Source organism: Aotus nancymaae, unplaced genomic scaffold (genome assembly GCF_030222135.1).
Source record: "Aotus nancymaae isolate 86718 unplaced genomic scaffold, 86718_ANA_hifiasm-v0.15.2.pri h1tg000007l, whole genome shotgun sequence".
NCBI lineage: Eukaryota > Metazoa > Chordata > Mammalia > Primates > Aotidae > Aotus > Aotus nancymaae.
Genome location: NW_026988418.1, coordinates 16,577,875 through 16,600,516, shown reverse-complemented (window position 1 = coordinate 16,600,516; position 22,642 = coordinate 16,577,875). Strand labels below are relative to the sequence as shown.

The window sequence follows — 22,642 nt, the reverse complement described above, 5'->3', positions numbered from 1 at the left end:
GTGTCGAGCAGTGAATCCTGCAGCCGTCGTTGTCTTTTCTGACCACCCTTCTGAGGCCTCCCCCGCCCAACACAGTTTTTCGTTTTATGGGTGTGGGCTGACAGTACAGCGGGTGGGGACTCAAAGGACTGGGGGCCCAAAAATCCACCTCGGGGGACAGACAGATTCTTTGTGTTTTGGCAAAATGTAGGAGCCAACTTGTCCATGATGGAAGCTTTAAACTCTCTCTCTCTTTCTCTTTTCTTTGTTTTTTTTTTGAGATGGAGTCTTGCTCTGTTGCCCAGGCTTGGAGTGCAGTGGCTCAGTCTCGGCTCACTGCAACCTCCGCCTCCCAGGTTCAAGAGATTCTCCTGCCTCAGCCTCCCGAGTAGCTGGGATTACAGGCGCCTGCCACCACTCTCCGCTAATTTTTTTTTTGTTTTTTTTTTGTATTTTTAGTAGAGATGGGGGTTTCACCATGTTGGCCAGACTGACCTCAAACCCCTGACCTCGTGATCTGCCCATCTTGGCCTCTCAAAGCACTGGGATTAGAGGCATGAGCCACTGTTCCCAGCCAGAAGCTTTAAACTCTTATCCTTGATTGCATTTGGGGAAGTGCAGAAGTGAGAAGGAAAGAAATCTAACGTTTGGTGCCTACCAAGTACATAAGTGACATAAATAATCCTTGTAACCTTTACATATATAATTATTGCAACAATCCGGAGAGGTAATGTTTACTACTTCTAGTTTTTCAGGAGAGAAAGCAAGTTCGGAGAGGTTAAGTGTCTTCCCCAAGGTCACATAATAACACTAACAGTGATAGCAACATTAGCCAATTATTTAGTGCCTACTCCATACCAGGCATGTGATTTCTTTTAATCCTCACAGGAACACTTTAAAGTGGTGATTATAATCTTCATTTTACTCAGAGGTAACTGAGATTTGGACAGTTTAAGAAAGGTATAACTAAGAAGCTGCCTGAGGTCACACAGCGAGGTCCTCCTGTTTCCAGTCCAGCAGTTTCCATTCCACCACGGCCTCATGGAGCTGGTGGGTGGGAGAGGTGGGCCTTGAGCCCAGGCCTGACTTAATGTTCTTTCCATTACTGGTGCTGCTCAGCAGTTCTTCCTGAGCACCAGGAAACCAGGGTCATGTGGTCCTTTGGAGTTCCCGACCTGAGATGATGGCAATGAAAACACCAAGGCAGAAGTCCAAAGGATCCTGGGGACAGTTTGCTCATGGAAGCACATGACCAGAGCTGCACAACAATATTGCTGTCAGGGACCCCGGGGAGGACCTTCAGAGGAACTGAGTTCTGTCTCCCTCCAGTAATTCTGTGTGGAACTCACGTGTTCCCCTGAAGCTGGTGGGCCAGGATGGGGATGCAAAGCTCAAACGGACCTAAAAGGAAAGGTGATGAAAAATTCCTGGAAGTAGATGAGAGAGAAAATTCCAGATAGAAAATTACCAGAAATAAGCAGGGCACGGTGGTGTGCACTTGTAGTCCCAGCTACCTGCGAGGCTGGGGTGGAAGGACTGCTTGAGTCCAGGAGTGCAAGACCAGTCTGGGCAAAATAGTGAGATGCCTTCTCAAAACAACAAAAAAAGAAAAATTCCTGGAAATATATGAGATATACCATGGAGCTCCCAAATCATCCAGCAAAGTTCCCTTTATATCCAAAATACAGATTAGTCATAGGTCCCTGGAATAATTTTTTTTTTGAGACAGAGTCTCACTCTGTCACCAGGCACCAACCCCACAGACCATGTCTGTTTCAACTAAAGTGGGGACTCCCATGTCCCTCACGGGACAAAGGTTTACAGTACAGATGCCTACATCGCAGTCTCCAGCTGTAAAATCTTCAATTCCTGCAACTTCAGCAGTTCAGAATGTTCTCATTAATCCATCATTAATTGGCCCCAGAAACATTCTTATTACCACTAATATGGTGTCATCACAAAATACTGCCAATGAATCATCAAATGCATTGAAAAGAAAACATGAAGAAGATGATGATGACGACGACTATGATAATTTGTAATCTAGCTTTGCTGCATGTAACGTGTACTTGATCTTGAATTTATTGTACTGATATTAAACATGCATGCTGGATGTTTTCAAGTTGTGTTTTAGAAAACTTTAATAATATTTAATGAGTAAATACAATTACCATACTTTTCAATTTAAATGAAGGTTCAGTCTTAAAAGTGTAAGAAAAATAAAGTTGTCATTCAGTAATTGAGAAAATGAATAAATAAATAAATAAATAAATAAAATTCTGGACGAAAGTTAAAATTTGAGCAGGGAATATTTATTTTTTTTTTCACAAAGAATGCCAGCAAGAACAAGTACATAGTAAAATTTTGAGATAGAAAATTTCCAATGTAAAAACAGAAATATATTAACTGACCCAGGCAGGGGTGATTAATTGATGATAAAATGCTCAGAGGGAGATTATTAAAATACAGGATATTCAAGCTGTTTCAACCCACTTTCAAATTATAAATAAGGTGTCTTCATAAAAAGGTGAAGATACATTTTGAGAGGGAGATTGTTAAAATACAGGATATTCAAGCTGTTTCAACCCACTTTCAAATTATAAATAAGTTGTCTTCATAAAAAGGTGAAGAGACATTTTGAGAGGGAGATTGTTAAAATGCAGGATATTCAAGCTGTTTCAACCCACTTTCAAATTATAAATAAGGTGTCTTCATAAAAAGGTGAAGAGACATTTTGAGAGGGAGATTGTTAAAATACAGGATATTCAAGCTGTTTCAACCCACTTTCAAATTATAAATAAGGTGTCTTCATAAAAAGGTGAAGAGACATTTTGAGAGGGAGATTGTTAAAATGCAGGATATTCAAGCTGTTTCAACCCACTTTCAAATTATAAATAAGGTGTCTTCATAAAAAGGTGAAGAGACATTTTGGGTTCTGCACTCTGAAGTCATCTGAAAATGTCCTCATAATTCAGCCTAAACATTTTACAAGGAACACTGCAGAGTCATGCTCTGAGCTTCCTGTCTCAGCCCATCTGCAGGTAGAGAAGGGCCAGTGTCTTCATCATCCCCATTATTGTGATACTAGGACGTTCCCTTGGTTAAGGAGGGGTCTATCAGCTCTGTCCCTTTTAAAGACAATAGACCCCCCTCCTTAAACAAGGGCCAGTTTCTTCATCCTCCCCATTATTGTGATACTAGAATGTTCCCTTGGTTAAGGAGGGGGGTCTATCAGCTCTGTCCCTTTTAAAGACAATAGACCCCCCTCCTTAACCAAGGGCGAGTGTCTTCATCCTCCCCATTATTGTGATACTAGAATGTTCCCTTGGTTAAGGAGGGGGTCTATCAGCTCCATCCCTTTTAAAGACAATAGGCCCCCTCCTTAACCAAGGGAACGTCCTAGTATCACAATAATGGGGAGGATGAAGACACTGGCCCTTGGTTAAGGAGGCAGTCTATTGTCTTTAAAAGGGACGGAGCTGATAGACCCCCTCCTTAACCAAGGGAACATCCTAGTATCACAATAATGGGGAGGATGAAGACACTGGCCCTTCTCTGCCTGCAGATGGGCTGAGGCAGGAAGCTCACAGCATGACTGCAGTGTTCCAACAAGATGTCTCTTCACCTTTTTGTTGTGTTCTTTGTGGTGACGTGGGCGGTTTGAAGCAGACAGGTCAGTTGTGCTGTTCAATGTTCTACATTCCGCAATAGCCCGAGGATTACCTCCTGTGAAATTCATTTTCAGCAAGAACATGGCATTGTTCTACTCTACCCTGGTAGAATGTTCTCTGCCTGCAGATGGGCTGAGGCAGGAAGCTCACAGCATGACTGCAGTGTTCCAACAAGACGTCTCTTCACCTTTTTGTTGTGTTCTCGGTGATGACATACATTCCGCAATTGCCCGAGGATTACCTCCTATGAAATTCAGGCTAAACATTTCCAGCAAGAACATGGCGTTGTTCGTAGTCTACCCTGGTAGAGTCCTGGGTGACATGCTGTCTCCTGCCAGTGGCTCCACACTTCTGTTCTCTACAGGATGGGAATTGAGAGGAGCAAGGCTGAAGCCTGTCAATGCTGTGCGTCCATCTGAGGATTGGTCTCCCTAGGTATTGATCACAATTGGACTAGGATGGACTGTGGCTTCTCAAAGGAGCCTAGTGGGTTGAAATCATCAAGAGCATTCTGTGATCTAAAATTCCATCCTCTGTGAAGGTTCCCTGCAGGGTCATTTTATTTGTACTTGAACTTGCTTTGCTGTCTTAATTTTTTCTCATCAATTGGAAAAGCTGCTTTATTGGCATCGTTTCATCCTTTGCAGCCTTCTGGTAGTATTTGGTACCTGTAGGGGAGTGAGAGAAAATAATCAAATCAGCATTTTTGTCAGGTCCTTTTGAAGGCTGAGTTTAGAGGGATTGCTAAGTGGTGATATCCCAGGGGCAAACTGATCTCTTCCTGGGAGCTTGAGCTGAGGGTGAGGGTCGGGCTGGCTGAAAGGGGAAGCACCATTCACAAGCGAGAAGAAAACACCACTGAATTTCCCTGAACTTCCAGTCAGCCTGCGGTGCAGGATATAGGGACCCTGCCTATGCCCAACCAGCGGCTGGGAATATCAGTCCCTTTCCTCCTGATTCCTCTCTGTCTGGAGCAGAGTGATGGCTTTTCCTCCCAGTGAGGATGTGCTCAGCATCAATCATACATGCTCAGACAGAGGGCTGCAGAAAAGGAAGATCCTCTGCAGAGAAACCCACTCCCTTAAGCTCCATATCCCAGTCTTCTAGGGAGGAGCAGGAGGCCATGGGAAGAACTCTGGATAGAAGAAGCAGCAGGAACCTCAGAAAACATCCACGTCCACTTCCGGCCTTTAAAACAGAGGCGTAGTGATGCCACTGGGATATGATTGAACTAAGGCCACATGACTTGTTATTGACAACCCAGGAATTAGGACCCATGAACTAAAGCCATTTCAATAAATATTGGAGGAAGAGAGAGGAAAGGCTCCAATCTGGAGGTCTCAACGGTCATGACAGACTGCTGGGTCACCTTGGCTAGGACAGAAATAAGGTTTTACAAAAAAATATGAGAAATATGATGTCTGTGGTGCTGGTTTGGTTGGTTAACATAATTTTTTTTAAAGAAAAAACAAATATATTTATAAGTATTCTTTCAAAGAGGATCAGGAAAGAAAGAAAATTAAAAGAAAAAAAGACACTCAAAATGGAGTTAGCAAAGAGAGAGCGGGGAGTGTAATTATGACCCTACTTATTTTCCCCAATGCCTGGAAGTTGATTCCACACCTGGTTACACCCTACGGGATTTCTAGAAATCTTCTCAATATCTAGACCCACAGAACTCTGAAGTACAAAGTGAAAGGATTAGTCTGTGTTTTACTACATTCTCCCCTCCCACTTATTATTTTCCTTAAGTACATTTTGGGAAAGTTGACTTTTTAATACTTAATGTCAAGCGTCAAGAGTGGCATAAAGAAGTATTCATATACAATCTCTTGTGGAATTTCAGTCTTGATTTGTTATTGCATTCTCTTCAGGAGAGTGAGACCAGTAAGTTCTTTTTCAGGGCTTTGCGGAAGACGGGACAATAAATGACCAAAAGTGAAATGTTCACATTGCAGGGCTGAGCCAATTAGTGGGCTGTAAAATCTGTGTGGTTAAATGTAAACTGGAAGTTTTATTTTAAACTGCCAAAGAAAATACTAAATTCCACTATATGTAATATGGGAGGTATTATTTCTGTACATTAGATGTTAATGTAATGACTATTTCTCACTTTGTCTTGTATTCAAAATTGAGCAAGTGAGCTTCAAGCAGAGGCTAAAGGTCTAATGTATTCATTTTCTTGGTTTTCTTCTTGATTTTTTCTACACTATACAAACAGTGCTGTTGAGAGGGGAATATAGGTCCCATCAAAGGCTGACGGAGGCTCAGCCTTTGGAGTAGCTGCACATATGGGGCACTTCCATGTTGGTGACCTGTGATCATAGAAGACCAGTGGTCCTTCTTATCTTTAGCCACAGATTAGAGTCACATGGGACTGTTTTAAAACTACACACACCCAAAACACACCCCAGGCCATGGAAGTGAGAATCTCAAGGTGTGAGTTCAAGGCATTCATCTTAATTCAAATCTCACCAGGTGTTTATTACATGGCAGCAGGACATAGAGATACTAAATAGAACAACCCCATTTCCCATCATTTTCTTTCCTTTTGCTGTTTATCTCATGATTGGCTTTGTTCCCAGTGGTTCCATGGATTTTAGTCCTCTCTCTGACAACTTCAGTGAAATCTCTCTCTTATCAACTGGGCTGGGCCAAAGCAAAGACTGTCCTGTGGATAGATTCTTGCCTGTCATCTTGTGTATGCATAAAGCTGGTTGTGGAGTCGCTTTTATCAAAGTTAATTCAGAAAATGCTATCTCATATAAACTGGCCTTAAGATTCATCTGAGTTGCATTTTTGACCCTTAACTGGACTTGTAGAAGTGGAAATGAGAATAAAAAGGAGAGAGGTTAGAATGACATACCTCACGATGTATGCAGTTTTGAGGCCCTGCCCTCTGTATGTACTTTTGAAGTGATGTCCCTTGAGAATGTCATAAATGTCCTCCAGTTAATGTCAGCTCAAATGAGTCCATGAGGTGAGAACACCGAGTCCCTGGCAACTCCAGCTACATTGTCACAAGGCTACACATCTGGGGCTGAAGACTAAAGTGTATCCAGGCCAGTAGGGAACTCCCACCTGGTTCTAGTTTAGTTTTCTAAGTGGGAACCGTTGTGCTCAGTTTTAACACTTCTCATTCAGAGGAACAAGAGACAGTTAAGGGTTGAATCAGTCGGGATGCTCAAAAGCTGACTCAAGAGAAAAACCAATGTGTAAATGATGCATTAAAGCAACGCTCCCTGCAGAAAGAGACAATGGAGTTGGGGATGCTGGGAGGAAAGGTAAACTTCCCAGGAGAGTATGCAATTCCAGTCAAAGGACCCTGTGTTCAGCAGCTTAAACTGTGGACGTGCATGAGGACAAGGAGGTCTGGCTCTCCTGTGACCATGAGAGGGACTCTCAAGACAGCAGAATAAGGAATAGGGCAGAGTTCAGAGAGCAATGAGGAGCTGGGGACAGAAAAGGCCTTGCATGGTGGAAGACCATGGGACACAAAGTTAAGACCAGACAGAGGTTACAGCAGCCGCTGGAGAAAACAAATGGAAGAGAAAAAGCAGTGGGAGAATGAGCTGTCACCATCGACAGAGTGAAATAAGAAGTGAGTGCAGCTAAGGGTCATAGATGTGATTACCTCTGCGCCCCAAGTGTGAGGGGTAGGGATTCCACTTGCTGAACTGGGATTTTCTTTTAATCATCTTCGGTTTGAAAACACTTGAGGTGTGAATGTTGCCGATGAGCCGCTGCCCTCGTGTGTTGTCAGCTGAGGTCTGCCGTGGATCATCTTGCTGCTGCGGAGGGCTCTTCAGCCAGCCAGAGGGCTGCACAACCATCTCTGAAAACAAAATGACAGCCAATGGCATGCACTGGCATCCATGATCTTACTGTGACTTTCTCTTCCACCCAAAGGACGTCAAATCAGGAATGTGGCCTTGGACAAGAAAGTCCAAGGTGTGAGGGGAAGCCAGTAGAGTGACTTTAATATTTTCTGTTTTGTTGATCTTTCTTCCATTACTCAGTGAGGACAAGTTTGTCAGGAGGCAAAGGCACTCCTGATTCACAAAAATATTCAAGAAACACAAGATTAAGAAACAAATAACTTCCACGTCGATAAGGCAAAAGCAAGGAAATCCCCCTGTATGTAGTCTGTGCTTTGGGGAGGGAAGAGATTATAAATGTGAAAGTTAAATCAGAGCTGATTGCAAACAGGAGATGGGGATGGAAGGGCCTGGCAGGGTGGCAGCCCATGGGACACAGACGTGAGACCAGACAGAGGTTACAGCAGCTGATGAGAGAAAGGAACCGGGGGAGCCTAAACCTGGAGAATTTACAAAACTTGCATCATTATAAGGTCTATTGAATATACATATAAACCCTATGTAGCACACACACCAAATATACATAATATCTATGAAAAATGACATAAATGCATATATCTGTATGTATTAATCTAATAAAGAAATATTAGATAGGGATTTAGAAGATATTAAATGTAAGGCAACAATCACTGTTCTCATTTATCGAAATTGGAAAAAAAATTAGAAACATGAGAAGCATGAGAAAGAAACCATGTGGGAGAAGCAAATAACCTATTAGACAGCAGGAGAAATCACCAGGTGAGGGAAAATATGAATGAGACAAAAGCATTCACTCTGTCCTCTCACCTGGAGCCTATTCAGGCTCTGGACTCCAGGGAAAGTGAGGAAGAGAGGGTGTGCCTGAGCCAGTGGGGTGAGTCGTGGCAGGGGGTGTGAGAATCCATAGAGAAGCGAGGGAGATTCCAGTGGGAAGAAATCAGTTTAAATAAGTTGTCGCGGCATGTGTCAGGGACTGCGCATGCCCCAGTACCCACTGAGCACCTCCCACATGTCCTCTCCATGAACCCATATGGTGCTTGGGATCTCACGAGACCCTCCCTGCTCCTGGGGACAAAAGTCCTTTCATTACTTAGCCGAGGGCTCCAGGAGAAGATACTGAGTGGGACAGAGAGTGAAGATGAACACGACCCATGGTTTTAAGGAAATCTGAGCAGAATTGTTCCCTCTGAGATGGAAACTGAGGACGTGGCTGTGTACATGAGTGGAGATGATGAACTAAATGGATTTTCATAAAAGAGACTGATGTGGACACTTTCCACGTGAAAATTGCCCTTTGTTTTCAAAAAGAGCGGAAAAACAAGGAGAAGAAAGATCTGGACATGTCATGAGACTGACTCGTGGGCCCAGGATTTACACTGTTACTGAATGTGCCTATAGGTTGTCATGGAGAGTGCCTGATAGTTGAGAATTGGCTTCATGAGGGATGGGGAAGGAGAGGAAGAAAACTGGCAGAGGAGTACGTGTGAGAAAGGAAGGGAAGAGGGGTCTCTAGAAAACAGAGAGCTTCACAATCGCTCTGCCTCAGAGACAACATAGTCTGTGAAGTCACCTTCTAAATGTAAAGTTGTCAGAAAGACAAGTGGATTAGATAACAGCTATTTATAGGTTTATCGAGTAATTGTTATTGAATCAGGCCCTTTGGAAATTATAATAATTAATACTCTCAACAATGATTACAGGCAGATACTATTTTTTAGGTAGCTCCGATGAGGAAACAGAGATTTATATCCCCAAAAGACAAAATCTTTGGCCAAAGTGAACAACCAGAAGGAGGCAAACCCAGGACCTGAGAGCAGATTTTGTCCTAAGCCCCAGGCTCTTGCTCACCTCACTGGATTGGAGCATCACGGATTTCAACTTGACCCTGAGTGAGCACGGAGAGGTGCCCATTCTCTGCTCCACCCACAGCACCGTGACCACCGAGACCTGGATTAGAGCTTCCTACCCTCTTTCCTTCCCTACCTTGAAAGGAACATTGAGTCCCAGAATCAGCATTGGCTGTGAAGCTGCAGGTGGTGGACGAAGGACCCTGCCTGGCTAAGCCATTCCCACAGTCGAACCCTTGATCCAGCTGTAGTCCAAGACAATTGGGCACCAGGGTGCTTGGCTCCGGCTGTGTCAGTGAAGTCTCCATCTCTGACAGGTAGTAGCTCACGTCTCCACTGCAAGTCCCTTGGGGACGGGTCTCTTGGGTGGGAGCTGAAAGGAGAAGGGGCTTCAGTAGGAACAGTCTCAGTTTTCCCTTTGTTAAGTGCTCCCAGACACCCATCCCTGCTGTCCCTGCTTCTCACTAAAGCAATCCAGTGACCAAGGCCACACAGACAGACATCATGTAAATGCAGGGAAACAACATCTTTTAATATGTAGGCAAGGCTGTCTTTGACAGTGGCCTTGGACAAGCATGGAAACTCCATGGACATTGTGCTGGGGCACAAATTACATCATTAGAGGTGATAAGAGACATAGGAAATGAGCTAGAAGGCCTGACAGATACCTCCAGTACACCTCCTGTACACAGGTGGCTGTGAAGTTGTCCTACCTGCCTGTGGTCCAGTCACCTGATATCAGGGCCAGGGAGAATTGGAAAGCTATCTGACTCTCTTGTATCTATATTAAATATTCCATCCTAGTCCTCCCTCCCTCCCTCCTTCCTTCCCTCCCTCCTTTTCTCCTTCACATCCTTCTTTCCCTCCCCTTCCTCCCCTCTGTCCCTCCCTCCCTCCCTCCTTCCTTCCTTCTTTCATTCTTTTCTTTTTTTTTTTTGAGACAGGTTCTCTCTCTGTCACTGAGGGTGGAGTGTACTGGTGAAATCATGACTCACTGCAGCCTCAACTTCCTGTGCACAGATGATTCTCCTACCTCAGGCTCCCAATTAGTGGGGACTACAGGTGTCGATCACCTCGCCTGGGTAATTTTTTTGTATTCGTTTTAAAGATGGATTTCACCACATTTCCCAAGCTCATCTTGAACTCCCAAACTCAAGTAGTCCACCCGCCTGGGCCTCCCAAAGTGCTGAAATTACAGATGTGAGCCACTGCCCCCAGCTTCATCCTAGTTTCTGATTCAAATCAATGGGTTTGCATACAGCCTGTCCTCAGAATTGATCTTCCTTAGCCTAGACAGAGGTATGCGGCATAAAGAATATGGAGGCTACCTGGGAGAAAGTATGGCATTTCCTCGTCTTCATTCTGAGAGCATTCACCGTCTACAATCATAGCAGAGTCAACTTCATCTCCCTCAAATGTTACTTCGGTGCTCCCGTGAGGCTGGTTGGAGTCGGAAGGGAGGTAGCTGTTTGAACAAGGGACAACACATTCCTCCAGTGAGTCCTGAGGGACTTCCTTTTCCTCAGCCTTCTGCACCTCCCTCACGAGCCAGGTAGGATAGAGATGACAGAGATTAAACCAAGAGGGATTCCCAGCTGGTTTTGACGGAAGGCATAAGGTAGTGGTTCCAGAAAGCAAAGGGGAGGTTCCATTTAAGAGAGAACAGGCAATCCTCCTCTATCTGCAACAGAGCATGGCTGCCTTGGGAACCAGAGAGGAAGAGAGCAGCTGGTGTTCATTGCACTGGAAAGACAGGAGCTGAGGAAGGCAGAGGCTCCGCTGCTTCTGTATGGTACAGTCTTCACAGCACTCACACAGAACCAAAGACAGCGGCCACACCGTGTGTCTAAGCTGGGTTGTATTTAACATGCTGTGGCCAAGGGAATACAGGTGTCTGAGCCTTGGTAGACTCCGGAGATGGTGTGCCTTGTAGATTGTTTTTAATTTTAACATTGTGATGTGAAATGTCAAGTTTTCCTGGGCACTTGTCTTGGTGTTTAACTTTGGTAGGTGCTTCCTAATTCCTGCTTGTTGTCTCCTTGTCATTTATCTTCCCTAACAAGAGTCTAAGGACAAGCATGTGAAAAGCAGCTTTCCATCTCATCCTAGCTTCACTACAGGGGAGGACAGGTCTCCTCTGTGTGTGCAGGAAGTCCCTAGGGCTAGTGAGCTCATGGAGGGTCATGCTTACAGGTGCCATGAAGACAATGGACAAGCATGTTAACAGGGCTGTTTCCTTGTTGGTGAGTGTAGGAAATCGGTGCACTGTGCAGCTGTCTGTATCCTGAACCTGCCGTCTGTGACTACCTTCACCTACCTTGTGTTCTTTCTGAGACCTTTTCCATATTTTACCACCCATTACCCGCTCCTGAGTATTCAGTGTTACCTGGGGTCAGGTGATTCCTGTACTTTCTCAACCTCCTCATCTGTAATATCTTCATCTTCATGTTCATCACTTTCTGCAAATACAGAAGCGTCTATTCAGATATTTCCCACTTCACCCACTGGAAGCACAGTCAGCCCTATGTGCACTGAGGCATGAACATCCATGTATGGGTCTGCATTGTACTGAAAACTCTCCTGTTTAGCCCTAAAATATGCCCTGGCATGTTCCTCTGATCCATGAGGGAACGTGTTTCTGACCTGGAGAGTCACCATCAAGATATGGCCAAATATTGAAAAGTCTTCTTGCTCCCCATATTATGGAGGCTTGTCCAGCCTCTCTCTAAGCTTCAGCAGCTGTCTCCCCAATCTTGCCACACTTCTGATACCCAGGCACAGGCTTTGGCTCTGTGTCCTGTCACAGCTTGCATTGAAACCTGTATCTTTCTCTTAGGACAGGACAAACAAACTTGTCCCACAATACTCCCTACACTGGGAACTTCATGGGCCCTCCAAGTGACTTCCACTGTGCTACCCAGGGACCCTCTCTCCATGGGGAGTGCTCCAGTCTAGACCACTTCCTACCGCCAAATGCCCCGACATCAAGTGCCTTCTCCAACACTACACAGCAAGGGGCTTTATCTCATCGTGCAATATAGTCATAAGTGCTCCCACATTTGCATGCAAGAGACAATTTGTCTGCCTTTACAGATTCAGAGACAGGAACTCAGGAAGGATAAATTAATCATTTCCTCACAGTTGCTAAAGACATTGCTGAAGATAGAGCCTGGGAACCTTCATTCTTAGTCCAGGACTCTTTTTACTCTAACAAGCTGCCTCCTGTCACAGCCTCCTTCCTGTCCTTTAAAACTGGACAGACGCTGCCTCTTGCCTCAAAGACCATGTTCCAGCAAGAAATGAGGAGACATCTGCAATCCTATGACCTCCAACCCCAAGGGTTTCCCATGTCTGCTTTTGCCCAGGAAGTCCTGGTCACGTCATGGCTACAGATTTTTAGTGGAAAGAAACACAACCCATAAAATTGCCATTGTGGAGGTGTGGAGGTCTGGGGACTTTCAGAAGCATGGGGCTGTGTGTCATCAGGGCCTGTGTCCACCTTACCTAGGCTGAGCTTGTTGAAACACTCTGCAAGCCTGTGCCCCTCGGCCAGCTGCTCTCGGAGGTCCTGACCCTGGGACTTGGCTGGGTCATCAGGAGTGAGGAGGGCCTTTAAATGCTGATTCAGTGAGCGGGAGGCCTCTCTCTCTTCCAGTAACTGGGTCAGCTCTTTTGCCTGACAGCGAACCAGGGCTTTATATTGCCTATGGTGAGATAGCAGAGAACGTTTAATAATGGAAAGGGATGAGTGATCAGGTCTAATACTGCAACAGAGGTTTATGTGAGCATGTCCTCAAGGAGCCCTCCAAGCAGAAGGTCACAACATGTTTGGGAAAATGCCTGTGGCCAAGAGAAATTGTATATATGTATTTTATATATATGCATTTATATATATTATATATATATATTATATACATATATATATATATATATATATATATTTTTTTTTTTTTTTGGCAGGGTGCAGTGGCTCATGCCTGTAATCCTAGCACTTTGGGAGGTGAGGCAGGCAGATTACCTGAGTTCAGTTCAAACCCAGCCTTACCAACATGGTGAAACCCTGTCTCTACTAAAAATACAAAAATTGGCCAGGCATGATGGTGCATGCCTGTAGTCCCAGCTACTCGGGAGGCTGAGACAGGAGAACTGCTTGAACCCTGGAAGCAGAGGTTGCAGTTAGCTGAGATTGTGTGACTACACTCCAGCCTGGGTGACAGAAATGAGAGTCCATGAAAATATACATATGTGTGTATATATATAGTATACATATATATTGTATTTATATATACAAAGGCTTCCTGTGTATCAGAGAGAGCTCCTGTAAGATCCTCTATGATGTTCCATTCATTTATTTCTTCTGTAAACAAAAGTCAGTGTCTTCCTAAGTCAGTTTCAAGGGGATGTCCTTTCAGCTCCTCACTTTGGCCATGGACATTTCTATGTGAAAATTCACATAGTGCATCTTGCAGTGACTGGAAACAGAGCCGTGCACAGAAATGTGGTCAGGTGCAGATGGGGTGAATTGGAAAGATGAAAGGAGAAAGGAATGGCAGGTCAAGAAGGTAATATTGATTGAATGAATGAGTTGCTGCAGTCAGGAGGTGACTCTGACTAAGAGTAAATGGGTGGTGATCACACACCATTTTGAGTGTATTAAATGCTGCTGGGTGGTTCATTTTCTTTTGATGAATTTTGGATACACAAATTTCAACTCAACAATTAGTTGTTTTAAGAAGAGAGAACAAAGCTCAAGAAACAACTGCAACCCATAACTTGCTAAGATTACTGTTCTGTTTTATGAGTGTTTGTGTGAAATGTGCCTGCCATGTAAATGCCTGCCCTTGTCCTGGCCCAGCTTAGCTCCTGCTTCTCCCAGCTCAACTGCTGCACTTCAGAGATCACACCCCTGCCCACCTGCCTGTCCCCATGGTGTCTCTCACCTGAGCTCCTCAGCTTGCCCGAGCTTCTCTGCCAGCTTCTCCTCGATGAACTGCACTTCATCCCTCAGCACGGAGTCTATGTCTTTTTCCTCTTCACACTCTGAGAAGAGACAGTCATGCCTGCCTCAGTGGAAGGCTGGACATACTGGTGTGGTCACTGCCTGCAGGGCAGGTGGCAGTGTCTATCCCAAGGACAAAAGCATCCCCAGTACCAGATTGTAGCGAGGGATTTTTTTCATTTTTTATTATCAACCTCCCAACTTGCTGGCATCTGATACTCTCCAACTTAGAGATGGGGAAAAAGAAACTCATTGACACATCGAGTAACTTGACAGGATGATTCACCTGGGATGAGGCAGAGTCAGAATTCATAGCCCCGGAGGTCTGGCTCTGAATCCTGGGACACTTTTGCAAGCCTTGCAGCCTCTCCTGTCAAACACTCTACTGGGGCATAAAGCAGTGATATCCTGTATAGTAGGAAAGGCCCTTAGGACGATGGGACTCATGGATTCCCTGGTACTGGGAATTTCAAGAACATATATGTCAAAGATTTAAAAACTCATATCTGAACATAATTGCATGAAATATGAGGCATGAGACCCTGAGGTCATCATAGAAATATGACCAAATACTAATAACGTTTGAATTAAGTTAGAAACAGTAGGATGGAGAACTAATAGATAGTGTTTACTCTGTGCCAAGAATTGTTCTAGGAGATTTAGAAAAATCACGGTGTGTAATTCATTGCAGCAGTTTACAGAGGTAGGCGTTATTATAGTACCCAATGAACAGATGAGGAAACTGAGGCACAGAGAAGATAGGCCACTTGGATGGGGCCCAGGAGACTGGCCCAGGCTCCCTGCTCTGCACACGGCACTGCTACCTCCCCAATGTCTTACGTGCCATCTTTCTTCCTCTTTAGAAAAAGAGCCTGTGCCCCAGGAAGCAGGACTTCCCTCTCCCCAGGGTACTCCCTGCTCTTCATGCTGTCACTTATGGATGCCACCTTACTATTAGGAGCAGTCTCCTCTTTAAGCTCCTTAGAGCAGGTACTCCGTACTGTCGCTGTGTTTCCCCTGGGGTTCCCTGAAGAGAGATTTGCCTATTGGGCTCAAAGAAGCTTAAACAGAATGGCAGTTCATTAGTTCCAGGCATTTAGACCAACAGACTAGATGTTATTTGTCTGCAGGATCTTCTAGGGTACAGAGAGCATTCTGGTAAACATGACTGAGCATCTTGCTGAGAAAAGCAAGTGGTTCTGTGCCTGTGTCAGAAGTCAGTAAGTAGGATTTTAACTCTAGTCCTGCCTCACATCGGACTGCTAACGTGGAAAAGTTGCTAAATACGTTGTGCCTCTGTTTGCCATCCTTAACATAATGAAGCTAAAATACCCATTTCTGTTTTCCTAGAACTAAGGGAAGGATGAAATTAATTTTGATGAAGAGACTCTTCAGTATCTCACAGAGATGACAGGTGCTGATTCATCACTTTTGTGATGGTGACTCTACAGAACTTACTGTATTTCTTCATTTTCTTGGCCAGAGAGTAGGCAGTAGCTTGAATTATAAGAAATTTCTCCTTGAGGTCTTCAAACTGCTGTTGGCTCTCTGCCAGCTGGACTTGCAATTCCTCGTTGATTTCTAGAATAGTCATGTCTGCCCTGACATGGGACAAATGTGCGGCAGTTACCACCATGCTGATGTTTGTGGCAGGAGAGTTCAAACAGGGACTGGGGAGAAGAAACCCAAGCACATGATGGATCAAAAACTGGTGAAATAAACTAGGTTTAGTCAGGACTGAGGGATGACAACAGCTGGAATTGACTTACGGTTGCGAAGAACTTAATCCACACCTCACAGCACTTTAGAATCCTTAACAGCAAAAACAGCATTTACGTTGCCTGAGCTCAGAGCCAAAGGCACTGCCTGTAGCTCTGCCTCTGACAAGAGTGAGGGAGGTCTCAGCCAGTGTGCCAGGTAACTGTTTGCTGTTGCAATAATAGAATTATGAGAAGGTGGGGTTGTCATGGAATCTCAGGAGCCCTGCATTCCAACTGCCCAGGCTGTGCTGAAACCCAAAGCCCCCTGTTCTCACCTGAGAGTCACTGATGGGGACCATTTCCTCGGCAGTCTCTCAGTATTTGTGCCCCTTTGTGACAGTGCTGCAGACTCACCTCTTTCTCAATACATCTAAGCATATTCCTTGTTGTTCATCTCGTGTGTGTATAAAAATCATCAAGGTAGAGATAGTTTCCCAAGAAGTTACATTTTCTTAGTGGTAGTCAGGAAGTCACCCCACCTTCTCTAAGTTAAAACAGATCTTAAGGCTTTTCTACAAATGAAAGATATCAAACTTTAAGACTGCCATGATATCTTCTGGGTTCTGCATTTTTTGTTTCTGTACCTGTTGAAAAGTTAATGAATAATTTATCTTTAAAAATATTTTCTCCCCTGGCTCAGTATTCTCCTCGATGTATCCCATTATGATGTTGATTTTTTCTCTCTGACTGAGGCAGCATCTTGGCTTTTCATTACACTTAAGACCATTTCACATCCCTATGTGCAAAGCTCTTCCTCTATCTGTGGGTTGTTTCCTTAATGTCACTGAAGACTCGTTTTATACTTGTCACTTACCAATATCATTGTGTCCCACAAGAGCTCTTTTCAAGGTATCAAGTGACCAAAATCATTTGCGTATATCCCCTGAAAACATGTGTGAACATATATTTTGGGGTGTCTTGTAAACCTAATGCTATTTTTTTGTTTTCATTTAGTTTTCCCATGTATTGAAAGGAACAGGGCCATGAACACTTCTTATGGAGTATTGTTGGATATATACATATATATACATAGTTGCTATAACACCATTGATGTGTTTTTGCCTTCCAGTAACAGAACCTGGCATGGTCATGGTCGGGGTGGTTGATGATCCTCAGTGTTCCTGTGAGGTAGAGGGTGTGTTTGGGATGAGAGGGACCTCCTCACTTTCTCAGCTTTCTTTCTCACCTAGAGTTTGTGAGGCTAGCACTTGGGAGATTGTCCCGTACCCAGGTCTCCTAAGTTTTGATGCTGAACTTGCGTGAGTTGAAGGTGCAATGAGTGTTACGTGGGTTACCTAGCATTCAGGTAGAAGTGAAGGAAGGAGTACTGGGTCAATCCCATTTGACACAGGCTGCTACTGTAAAGGCTCTCATAGTAACTACCTGGGGGTATCTGCAAGGCACCGGGCCATGCTCTCACCATGTTGCATGCAGCACCGTATGACCCTCATCGCAACCCTATGAGCTAGGTACTGTTGTATCATTCCCATTCTACAGGGAAGTTAAGAAATGTTCCCAAGGCCACACAACTAGTTGACGGTAGAGACGAGGTTTCAGCTCTAGCAGTCTGACTTTGCGCCGGCCCAGAGGAAACAGCTTAAGTTTTTGTTTTGTCCAGCATTTCCCAAATTTCTTTTTATGTAATTATGGAAAAAGTGTTTTTCACATCTAGTGACATTGTAAAAGGCAGTTGACTCTTTGCCAGTGGTGAGCTATTATGGGGTTCTGATCCAGGAGACTTGATTTGATTTGCAAATAATCTTAGTAAACTGCTTATCAGTCACTTACACTTTAGTGTGAATTAGTCCTTTCTTGGGGTCTCTCCACTTTCTTATAAGCTCCCTGAGGGCAGGTACTGTCTGATTCACTGCTGTGTTCCTAGTACCCAGGAGGTGTGGCACTAAATAGTGCTCTAAGACCATTTGCTAGAATGAACTGAAATTCTCCTGTTGAAGACCATAGGAACAGTGGAAAGAAAGGCTGTAGTCTGGGAGGCAGGCGGTGGTAGGGTCAGCGCGTGGGAGAGAGAGAGGAGTCAGTGGTGGCTATGGGGGAATGTCCTGGGAATCAGAGTCTTGGAGCTGGAGTGGAAAGCAAGACTCACCTATATCACGGCAGAGCTGAAGCCCAGGTCTGGGCTGGGTGTGGTGGCTCATGCCTACAGTCCCAACACTTTGGGAGGCCAAGATGCGAGGGTTGTTTGAGCCCAGGAGTTGATCAAAACACAAATCCAAATACCTACTCTGCATGTTTTCTCTTCCGGGGAGTAACTGACCACCTGATTATTAGGAAAATGAGGCATTTGTTGGAGTTGAAGGTGTAGCAAGAAACTTTTGGTTTTAAGAGTCTAAGTCAGAGAAAAAACACTCTCAGACTTGTATTCACCCCCACCCCCACCTCCAAGCTACTGCAAAAAGCAGGGGCTTTGCAAGGTTGGGTTGTTGAAATGAAGTTCCTTAGAAGATACCTGGGCCCATTTCTCTCATTCTAAAAAGGACAAGACTGGGACCCAGAGAGGGCAAGGTCACAGAGCTGATTAAGCTGGCATCAGAATCCTCCCAGTCGGGAGCTCCTTCCATGGCTTCAGAGCCTGTGCCTCAATCCCCTCTGCCCAACCCTCAAGAGAGCTCTCCTTGGCCCCGTCCTCTTCATCCTCTGCCCCTGTGCGCACCCCACACTTTACCTCCCACCCTTACTGCAGACTGCACTTCCCGTTCCCTGCGCCGCCTGTCTGCCCCTAACGAGATTACAGATCCTTGGTGAAATAGACAATGTAAGGTCTGTTCTCGCCGAGAACAAAACGAAGAAACTGAGGCCAGCACGAAAACAATCCAATGCAAGGGAATTTATTCAGGCTCCCGGACGATGTTCTGCCGCCCGACAGGAGGGGCCGGAGAAGTCGCGCAGACTCCGCTCAGGCACGGGGGATTTTATAGGGAGTGGAGGCGTCCGATTGGCTGTGGCCAAGGTGAGTGGGACAAAATGGAGGGGAGTGGGACCCGGATGAGACAAAATGGAGGGGAGTAGGACCCGGATGATGGGGAGTGGGGCCCAGATAGGACAAAATAGTAGACAGGGAGTGGAGCCTGGATGGGACAAAATGGTATCAGGTATGTCCTGATGGGGCTTTTTTTCCCGGGCTCCTGGTGGGCGGGGGGAGGAGGAGGCGTGTCCGAGCTCCCGGCAAGGGAGGGAGGCGTGTCCGAACTCCCCGCGAGGGGAAGGGGCGTGTCCGAACTCCCCGCGAGGGGAGGGGGCGTGTCCGAACGCCCCGCGAGGGGAGGGGGCGTGTCCGAACGCCCCGCGAGGGGAAGGGGCGTGTCCGAACGCCCCGCGAGGGGAGAGGGCGTGTCCGAACGCCCCGCGGGGGGGGGGGGGGGGGCGTGTCCGAACTCTCAGCGACGCAGCCAACCTTACAGACAAGGGTTAATTCCCCCTGGCTTTACAGGGCAGGGCCCGGCAGGCCACAGGAAACAGCAAAAAGAAACCCTTTCTCCAAAGGACTAAGTGTGATGATGACCCTAAGAGTCCGTGCCCCTGTTCAGCACACCAGGGTTCACACTGTGTTTCCAAATATCCTCTGGGTGGAATTTTGTACCAGCCCTAACAGAGTAGATGCTGTTATCATCTCTATTTTACAGATGGGGAAACTGAGGCACAGTGAGATCAAATGCTTGTCCGAGGTCACACAGCTAGTAAGTGGCAGAGCTAGGACCTGAATGCATGTGTCTTGGAGTCTGTCATCTTTAAAAATAATAGGCCCAGAGAGCCTGCGGGGTGCCCAGCATTAGGCTTGAAACAGTTCTGAGGCATGTGCATCCTATTTCCCAGTGAGTGGCCCAGCCCACCTGTGAACTCAGGTTCCCTGGACTCGAATCTACCTTCCCCACAATACTGCCAAGCACCCTCAAACCTATCTGTCTGTTCATGTGGTGGAAACCAGGCTGGCTGAGGCCTGACTTCTGACATCTGTGACCGTGGCCAAGGGACTGGCTCCTGGGGTCTCAGTCTCCCTTTCTGAAAAATGAAGGTGGGAACTCTGGGGTCTTTGGGACGATTCCCTGTGATTACTGTAGGTAAGACAACCAGCCCAGGCCTGGCCCACAGCACATGCACTCACCTACCTCAGTTTCTTTATCTGGCAAATGGCCATATGAATAGTACTTATTTCTTGGGATTAGTGTTAGGATTAAATATGCCAGAACAAGTAACATTCTTCTAGAATGGCACCTGGGGCACAGTAAATGCTTAATTAATGTTGAGGATAACTGGTATCTTACTGTGTATTATTTTCAGTTCTTTCTGGAAGGAAGCAGGGGTAAAGATCAAACCAACCAAGCAAATGTTCCTCTTGTTCCTCTCAGTACATGGTCCACTCAACTGTTTAAGAGGAACACTTGGCTTTGAGGTCTGAACTCCCAGATCACGTGGTCTGCTCTAATTTCCCAGGCCCTAATCTTCTCCCAGCTCCTAATGATGCAGCTGGTAATAGGATTGTGGCTTCCCTGCAGGGCGGCCACACAGGCATGCCTGTGGGGCTAGCAACTGGTGCTTAGCACCTCCGACCACCTGCCTGCTGAGGGGTTAGAGGCCTCAGCCCAGACCCTGTGCCCCCGGCCAGCCTCCCGTGCATGGAATGGTGCTGTGCCCCTTGCCAACAGGCCAGGCTTACCATGGTGCCGCGTGCCATCCTGGCGCGAGGGAGGGATGTGTGCAAGCAGAACGGACTACTCATCCTGTCTGTGCTGTCTGTCATCGTGGGCTGCCTCCTCGGCTTCTTCCTGAGGACTCGGCGCCTCTCACAACAGGTCAGCCACCTGCAGCATCTCGGGGTCCCTGTCCAGGAGGGGTGTGTGGGCCTGAGGGACCTGGGGTCCCGTTCTCCCAGCTCCCTGGTGCCATGATAGTGCATGAGTCCCTCTGCCCCTCTGGGTCCCGGTTTTCTCATCTGTAACATGGGTGTGATAAACACCTTGCAAGACTAGAGGGAGGAACGAGTCACGTGGCTGGGAGTGATTACAAACCCAGCACCACCAGGTGAGGAGAGGCGAGGGTGCCTCATGATGACAAACACAGGGAAAGGCCACTCAAACAACAAGAGATCCAGGGAGGGTGCTCTAGGCAGAGGTGGCAGCAGGCCCATAGGTTCTGTCACCACGCGTGGGCTTACGGCAACCATGAGATACTTTTGGGCAGACGAGTGACAGGCCAGTCTGAGCTTGGGAGACCCGTCGGCTGCTGAGTGGACAGGGGTGGTATTGGGGCAGGCAGGGGGCCGAATAAGGGGCAGCCTGGGGGAGATGTGGCAGTGCGGACGAAAGGGACAGATATGAGAACTGTTTTCAAAAGGGGAAGCTTCAGGATGTGGGGGCCGATTGGATGTGGGCTGAGGGACAGGGAGGCGAGCCAGGGCCTGGGTTTCCAGCCTGTGTAACTACCAGGGGGAAGCTGCCTTGCCTGGGAAAGAGCCCCTTTCTCTGTCAGCCCCCATCTCCTACGGAAAGGGAGGGCCACTCCCTTGGTGTTAAAGAAAGAAATCATTGTTCAACTGGTAAGCAAGGCTCTATCGAGGACTAATGCGGTGGGGGAAGGTGTCAAGACCTCCTGGGGAGAGAGATGGGACTCAACCACAGATACAACTAAGGAAGACAGCTGGAGAGTTACAGCCAGCCAGCAGAGGGAGGGGTCGGGGACAGAAGATGACTACAGGAGACATCAGAGGAGGGGGATTCTTGCTGAAGTGGCCAGAGCAATCAGACATTGATCTGGGATGAGGAATTCGATCCAGTATCGGGATGCTGAAGGGTGAGGGATCCTCACTAAACTGACTTGGCAGGACTTTGGCTACAGCTGGAGACTATGCAGGCTGAAGACAAGCCCCAAGGGCGAAGCCTGGTGGAAAAGAGGGCTCAAAGGAGCCTGTGTAAAGTGTGGTCGAGGAGAGAGGCTTTGTCAATGGGCTCCTGAAAGATTTGCTATTCCCAAAAAGTCCTCTTCCCACAGCTCACTGATGTCTAATGCTATCTCTACAACTGGGGTCAGCCATTAGACTTAGTCTTCCATTAAAAGGAAAACACCCACTCCTGGAGAACTAAGCCATGACTAGAGTGACCCTGTTAAGCCTCGAGCAGTTATTTAGGAAGAAGCATGGACTCTGGAGGCAGAGGAACCCTGAACTTTCACTCTGCTAGCAAATGGCTGGGCAAAATCCTCTCCCCTCTCTGGGCCTCAGTTTCCTTATCTGTAAAATGGGATGCGGGGCAGTATATGTCTACTAGAATTGTTATAAGGAATAAACCAAGGATTCATCAGTGCTCAGCATACAGTAGGTGCTTACTACATGTTACTTCTCCCTCCCTCCCTTATCCACCTGTTCAAGTCCTACCTACATCAGGAGCCATCTCATCTCCCATAGCTGATGAAAAGTAACTGTAACTGCACTGCCAGCTGCCTGGCTTCAGAGCTGGTTATATGGGTGTCTCTTTCTCCCACCAGGGTGCACACTGTTAAACAACACATGGGTTTTTTT

At 46.4% G+C, this 22,642-nt stretch overlaps 2 protein-coding genes across 8 annotated transcripts in view; one reads left to right on the top strand and one right to left on the bottom strand.

Moving 5' to 3' along the window:
• Positions 1-963: 963 nt before the first annotated feature.
• Positions 964-16,041, bottom strand: LOC135272248 (neuroblastoma breakpoint family member 4-like). Its single transcript, XM_064370495.1, has 9 exons — positions 15,812-16,041; positions 14,295-14,394; positions 12,859-13,058; positions 11,741-11,813; positions 10,683-10,819; positions 9,491-9,727; positions 7,285-7,485; positions 1,329-1,342; positions 964-1,107 (listed from the first exon to the last, which is right to left on the bottom strand). The coding sequence occupies exons 1-9, from the start codon at positions 15,987-15,989 to the stop codon at positions 964-966; spliced, it is 1,284 nt and encodes a 427-aa protein (XP_064226565.1). The 5' UTR covers positions 15,990-16,041.
• Positions 16,042-20,597: 4,556 nt separating this feature from the next.
• The window catches only part of SLC1A7 (solute carrier family 1 member 7), a 51,400-nt gene continuing 49,355 nt past the window's right edge, over positions 20,598-22,642 (top strand). For 5 of the 7 annotated variants that reach the window (XM_012434871.3, XM_012434873.3, XM_012434870.3 and 2 more), the window contains exon 1: positions 20,610-20,921. In XM_012434871.3, coding sequence (XP_012290294.1) covers positions 20,745-20,921 — 177 coding nt within the window. In that variant the 5' untranslated portion in view covers positions 20,610-20,744. Of the gene's footprint in view, positions 20,922-22,642 lie in introns of all 7 variants that reach the window. The other 2 variants (XR_001104605.3, XM_012434869.3) reach the window with 1 other exon arrangement.

Coding starts and splice junctions, on each gene's coding strand:
- LOC135272248 (XM_064370495.1), bottom strand. CDS start 15,989: ATGGTGGTAACTGCCGCACATTTGTCCCATGTCAGGGCAGACATGACT. Junction 10,820..11,740: donor CAGGAATCACCTGACCCCAG/GTAACACTGAAT, acceptor TTGTTCAAACAG/CTACCTCCCTTCCGACTCCA. Junction 9,728..10,682: donor AATGCCATACTTTCTCCCAG/GTAGCCTCCATA, acceptor TTCTCCTTTCAG/CTCCCACCCAAGAGACCCGT.